Raw genomic sequence first — 5,864 nt, 5'->3', positions numbered from 1 at the left:
AATTGACCACAAAATTCAGTGGCCTACTCTTGATGCACGTGTAACAGCTGCTAAGTTAATCAACAGCAAAGATATTGTAAAAAGAGAGAAACTATATTGCCCAGTGTTGGATACTATCCATTCATTGTAACACGTAATGTAAACTCGGTAAGCCAACTAGTTCAGTGGATCTGATAATCACTGCATACAGACTAACATGAAGGGCTTACTGTCCCATATAATGAGTTTGATCCAGGTAGGCATTTGTAGTTGGAAAAACTATTGCTTGGAAAAATGAATTAACTTTTGAGCAAGGGTACCTTCGGTGCTTCTTGTTTGCTTCTTTTAATATATAGGACGCCTTGTCAGATGTAGATACGTGCCTCTGCATCTCTGTTCATGCAGAAAGCTGGACATGGTTATTTGGTTAGCAACAAACATTGTTGTACAGACAAATCATTGAGCACGTGGTGTAAAACATCCATGAGTGAGGCATTCGTTAGTAGAAGATGGGATCAAAGAGAGATAAGCACCATGGTGTCCACTGTTGGTGGACCACGTCGTGGCGAAGGCGCTATGCCGCGCTGCGTGGTCCGACGGGGGCCGTGGGAGGACTGAGGGCAGCCAGGTCGGTGCTCCGGCGTGGCCATCGGAGGGCACAGGCGGGTCCGCGTTCTGGCGGGGGCGTGGGCCAGCGGCGGTGTTGCTGCGCCGGGGCGCTCCAGCGGGTCGCGCGGGAACCAGCGGATTTTCCTGCGGTTAGGGCGGGGCCGCGGGGCTGGAGCGGTGCGCAGCCAGGTGAGAGTGGTGAAGCGGTGCCACACTGCACGACCGTCGGAGGGCGTAGGCGGGGTCGCAGTCCGGTGGTGGTGCCACGCTGAGCGGACGGCGGAGGTCACACGGGAGGCGGCAACCGCCGGTGCACGTCCATGCGGCCGCGCCGCAAAGCTAGGGCGGCGCCAGTCCTGCCGCCTGCTGTGCTCCTCTGTTGCGGGGCTGCACCAGGGCGAGGTGCCGGGGAGGGGGAGATGGACGCAGGGGAGGTCGAAGAGGCCGTGGCAGGAGACGATGGCAAGGAGGGCGGAGTCGACGGAGCATCCGAGGTGGGTTTTTTTTTTCTGCTGTCTCGATTCAATCGCATTAATCGGATGGTGCCGTGACGCAGTCTAGGGAGGAGGGCACGGATGATTCCAGAAGCCTGAGACGTGGCTGGCATCCGACGGAGGCATGCATGGAGAGCAAAGGGCTGAACGGCTAGGAACTGCGTTCACTGTGGATCTACAGCGTTTTAAGTCTTGCATGCAGATGGACACTGTTGCACCACGTTTAAAGATCTTTATTTATTTATGATCTTTGTAGATTACCTAACTCAGTACAGGAACTGCTTGCTCCACATTAAAAAAGTGTTACGAACAAAAACTGGAGCAACTGAAGGTATCTATGAAAATTTTGAAGATGCAGTGAACGAACTCACTAACTGTCTGTTTACTCGTTGGTTTCAGCCAAGGCTTATCAGTCAGCCAATAGTATTTCTCTCTCAAAACAAATCAGCACTAGTCGAGCTTATCAGTCCAGAAACCAACCAACGAACAGGCTGTAAGAACGGAAGAATTGGAAATACTCTAGAAAGTTTGTTTGTTGATGTTATGGACCTAGAGTACTTCACCGCCAGCCCAATACAAACGGGTTGGGCTGAAGCTGTCGAAGTTAGAACCCAATCCAAAGAACCTATGTCACACATACTTAGTGTCGGTGATACGTACACAAGGTACATCACCGCCCCGAATACCAGCCCGTTACCATCGGGATGGCCCGAAGACGACGAGGATGGAGGTCCACCCGAACTAGGATACATCATCAATGTGGTGGACAAGCAACCAGGCGTAAGGAGCTTTGGCGCGTATAGCCATTTTGTTATTATTTTCTTGCAACCGACATGGAAACACCCTACCCCCCGTATATATAAGACATGGTAGAGACCTCTCGATCGGTACCCATACAATACTAGGCAATCCCTTCTAAAACTCCTATAGTTGGCGCGCCCAGTAGGAGCCTTTTGTGCACAATTCCTCGTGTTTCAAATGGGGATCATCTTCAACTTCGACGATGTGGAAAAGATACAACTTGGCACCGAGATCACCTTTGACAGCCTAGACGTTCCAGTTCAACCCTGTCGTGTCCCGACTGGAGGCACCGGACGTGGAGTCGCTCCGTGTGAAGACCGGAGAGGCGCTTGCCATCACCTCCAACCTGTAGTTGCATTGCCTCCTGGCCTCCGACGATGACTCCGGCAAGGATGGCTGCCACCACCACCGAAGCAGCGGTGGCGGCGGTAGAGACGAGGACAAGCGGCGGTGGAGCCCAGAGTCCGGGGTGTCCCTGTCGACATCGCGCGTGGATGCATTGCTAGTACCCTCAGCTCACGACCGGTGTGAGGACCTTTGGCGACTATGACTTCTAGACCAAGTGGTGAGCGAGGAAGCGCCACCGTGTCGAGTCGGCTCCGGTGCGAGGTCCTCAAGGCGCTGCTCCGAACTGGCTGTGCCACTAAGGCATCAGATGAGGTCGCTGACAGCTTGAGGAAGAAGGTGCCGGCGTCACTGACAACTAGGACCCACTGGGTAGAGAGAAAGAAACGAGAGGATAGGGTTATGAGAAAATGGTATTTTGGATTTTTTTTATTGGTCAGCCCACATGTCAGGGATGTAAAACTGTGAAAACGTGACCAAAGCACAACGGCGTGGAGGGAAAAAAATTCCGACCAGTAAGTAATTATAATTTTTTATAATGGCAAACATGTAAAATACTCTATCTAATTTACGCCGGATCGATCGATTCAACCCACGGCGATTCATGGAGGAAATCCGGTGTGTTCCGGTGGAAACTCTGGAGGAGCCTGCAGATCCGAAGTTGAGGATAGTTGAGCGCCCCCTGGAAGGAGCGGCAGGAGGAGGAGCACGAGGAGAAGTGCGGCGGCGGCGGCGACGGCGAGGAGGAGGAGGAAAACAGCGACGGAGACGACACGGTGGAAGAGGACAGCGACCACAGCGCGGAGGCTTTGGACGAGAACGGCAACCCGTGTCTGCCATACTTCGTATCCTGGGATCCACCAGTTAAAGTTTGTGCGGCAGGTATGAGAACCTCACTGCGACTTTTTGAATTGGTTTCTAATAGTTCTTATCTTTGAACCACTGACATTAAAGTACCATCGTTGTGAGAGATCTTACATACATACAATCTGGTAAGCTTGAGTGGACCGCATGGGATCTAAAATACTATGATTATAAACAGCTTGGCTTGTCTCAATAAGTGTAATTTCTTTGTGGCTTATTCAGTTTTTTTTCTTTCTTATCGACTTCGCTCTTCAATTACTTCATATCCAAATCCAACTATTGATAGCCAACCGGTAGTTCCTTTGGAAACTTCATGCATAACCTCTTTGTCTTGACGTGGACCAAAGAGAGTAACATCTTATCTTTTCCAAAACTGTTAACATAAGAAATATGAATGACACTTCAAAACCTTGGTTTCAAATTTTTTATAGTTTGTGTATACATACTAATATACACACAACAGCAATCAAGCAGATCCTGAAAGATCTATACAAACCAGGTTAACCAGCTGAGTGTTACTGCCATTTTTTCAGGAGCAAGTTATACCATAGAAGAAGCTAAAGAGATATCTGATTCAGTCTATGAAAAGAATGATGAACTGTACGCAGAATGGTGTGTAATGGCTAACAACAACAGGACTCCTTTGCCTTTGGTGCCTCTAGATGTTCTTCCGAAGATAACCACAACTTGTGTTTACGGAAATGAGTGCTACCACCGGCAGTATTGGACAGAAATTACTTGTGAAAGTAAGTGTTCTAATGATCAATTGCATGCAACTTAACTATCTCATGGAGCGCATTTTCATTTTTATACATGCAGCTGCACCAACTCATCCGTATTTCAGACCTTGTGCGATGATGCAAATGTTCTCCTTGAGATTATCAAGCCCTTTAGCTTGTCCTGTTAATATCTATGGGACATTTTCTGTTCGTGATTGCTGGGAGCCACTCCGCAATTATGTATTTAAGCACTCAAGAGATGATCCAGCCACGATTCCTCAGGTAACTGATGCTTGTTATTGTCATAATCTAGTTAGTTAAAAAGAGAAATATAACTTGAATCGGTAGCAAAAATTGATCTATTGAGGCCAAGTGTGCCGTTGGGTCTGTTTTTCTTGAACTTTGAAAAGGTTCATATGGCACAGCATGGAATAGCCAAATTTCAGAAGCAAAAGATCCAACAGTGAAGAAGGGGTAGGATTACTGAATGGATATAACCTGTAGCTAACTATTTATGGGAAAAAGGGTGGATAATAGCCACTTTATGTCTTGTTATCACAAATTTAATTCTTAATTAATTGAGTGCCAATAGTTGATCATTTTGGTGTTTCCTTTCTTGGATATTTCCTTATCTATTTCTGAATTTGGACGCCTAGCATACTTAGGCGCTAGATGCTACCCTCCCATCTAGCTCACCCCCTGCTCTCCATGCTGCTTACATATTATTTCTTTTTATTTATGCTCCAAATTGTTTGGAATTAGTGTCAGTCATGCAAGTCCTGATTCTTGTTGTGCCAATGCATCTGGATGACGGAACACAGACTGACACCTTGGATGTTGGAGTTAGATTGAACTAGAATATGGAAGTTAGGGGACTAGATTGATTACCTTGAAGGTTGATGGACGAAATTAGCTACCAACATTTTTATATGAAATGTGATATCTGGGTCATTCTATTACCTACCAGCTGAATTCTCTTGTATGTATGTACTGCATCATACTGAACTCTTCTGGAAGTGTTGTGATTTGTAAATTTGTATTTTCATTGTATGGAGTTCTAATGTTATATCAACAACAGGGTTGCTCTTTCCTTCCTCTTCGTAGCCCTTGCCATGGAATATATGTATTGCAGTATATATTTTTTGACGTTGATCTTTGGATAAAAGAGGAAGGGGATGGATCTGCTAACAAACCTTGGTTTTGCGGCTATGTCGAATGGGATACTTCTCGATCGTCATTTGGATCCAAATTGAAAGGACGACTTCAGGGTGATTATCATGGTTTGGACATGCATTTTGCTGTTCTCTTGGACAGCATTGAGACTGTTATAGAGGTCCTTGCGGAAGCAGAACATCCGTTAGATCTGAAAATCAGTGCTCTAACCAGTGGCTTTGATGATGAGGTTTCGCTATATGATGGCACATTCTGTGGAAGCGGGGCAATATTCAGGCATTTCCTGGCTGTGAAGCAAGAGGAATTGTCTGTTGTTTTGAAAATGGATGATTCGCTATATAAATGGACTTTTAAGGCTGGAGCTGGAGTTCTTATATCACCTGAACACTCAGTCTAGTTTTAGGGGTTGTTTGGATCCAGCTACTAAAATTGAGGAGGTGTGTTGGGAGGACGTTGCATAGGGTGTTCGGATACTAATAAAAAAATAAATTACTTAATCCGTCAATACTCTACGAGACAAATTTTTTAAGTCTAATTAATCCATCATTAGCACATGTTTACTGTAGCAAAACATTGTCAAATCATAGACTAATTAGACTCAAAAGATTCGTCTCGCAAATTAGTCGCAAACTATGTAATTAGTTTCGTAATTAGTCTATATTTAATACTTCATGTATGTGTCCAAATATCCGATGTGACAGCGACTAAAATTTAAAAGGGACAACCAAACCCCCCCCCCCTTACTCTGGATTTTGTCATGAACGTATCTTTTAAAACAAGGGGCAAAGCTGCATCAGCTTGGCAGTGGAGTTGTATACGCAACGATGTTTGTGTCTCGGAAACGTGTCTGTAGGGGTAGCTGGTTGGACCATTTGCCATC

The 5,864-nt window shown here is 46.1% G+C and overlaps 1 protein-coding gene across 3 annotated transcripts; it reads left to right on the top strand.

Moving 5' to 3' along the window:
- The first annotated feature begins 2,730 nt into the window (after positions 1 to 2,730).
- LOC136545978 (uncharacterized) lies at positions 2,731 to 5,514 on the top strand. Of its 3 annotated transcripts, XM_066537955.1 has the most exons (5): positions 2,731 to 2,743; positions 2,839 to 3,110; positions 3,626 to 3,838; positions 3,912 to 4,093; positions 4,890 to 5,514. In XM_066537955.1, the coding sequence occupies exons 3-5, from the start codon at positions 3,712 to 3,714 to the stop codon at positions 5,379 to 5,381; spliced, it is 801 nt and encodes a 266-aa protein (XP_066394052.1). In that variant the 5' UTR covers positions 2,731 to 2,743; positions 2,839 to 3,110; positions 3,626 to 3,711; the 3' UTR covers positions 5,382 to 5,514. The 3 variants fall into 3 exon arrangements, 2 of the variants coding, with proteins under 2 accessions (XP_066394052.1, XP_066394051.1); XR_010781196.1 differs by lacking the exons at positions 2,731 to 2,743; positions 4,890 to 5,514 and adding an exon at positions 4,633 to 4,877 and having other exon boundaries at positions 2,809 to 3,110; XM_066537954.1 differs by lacking the exon at positions 2,731 to 2,743 and having other exon boundaries at positions 2,809 to 3,110.
- The last annotated feature ends 350 nt before the right edge of the window (positions 5,515 to 5,864 follow it).

Source organism: Miscanthus floridulus, chromosome 3, assembly GCF_019320115.1.
Source record: "Miscanthus floridulus cultivar M001 chromosome 3, ASM1932011v1, whole genome shotgun sequence".
Classification (NCBI taxonomy): domain Eukaryota; kingdom Viridiplantae; phylum Streptophyta; class Magnoliopsida; order Poales; family Poaceae; genus Miscanthus; species Miscanthus floridulus.
The sequence above is the reverse complement of the archived record's forward strand: the minus strand, read 5'-3'. Positions and strand labels throughout refer to the sequence as shown.

Excerpts from the sequence above, each read along its gene's own strand:
- LOC136545978 (XM_066537955.1), top strand. The coding sequence starts at position 3,712 with ATGGCTAACAACAACAGGACTCCTTTGCCTTTGGTGCCTCTAGATGTT. Across the intron at positions 3,839-3,911 it reads GACAGAAATTACTTGTGAAA|CTGCACCAACTCATCCGTAT; the intron begins GTAAGTGTTCTA and ends TTATACATGCAG. Across the intron at positions 4,094-4,889 it reads ATCCAGCCACGATTCCTCAG|GGTTGCTCTTTCCTTCCTCT; the intron begins GTAACTGATGCT and ends TATCAACAACAG.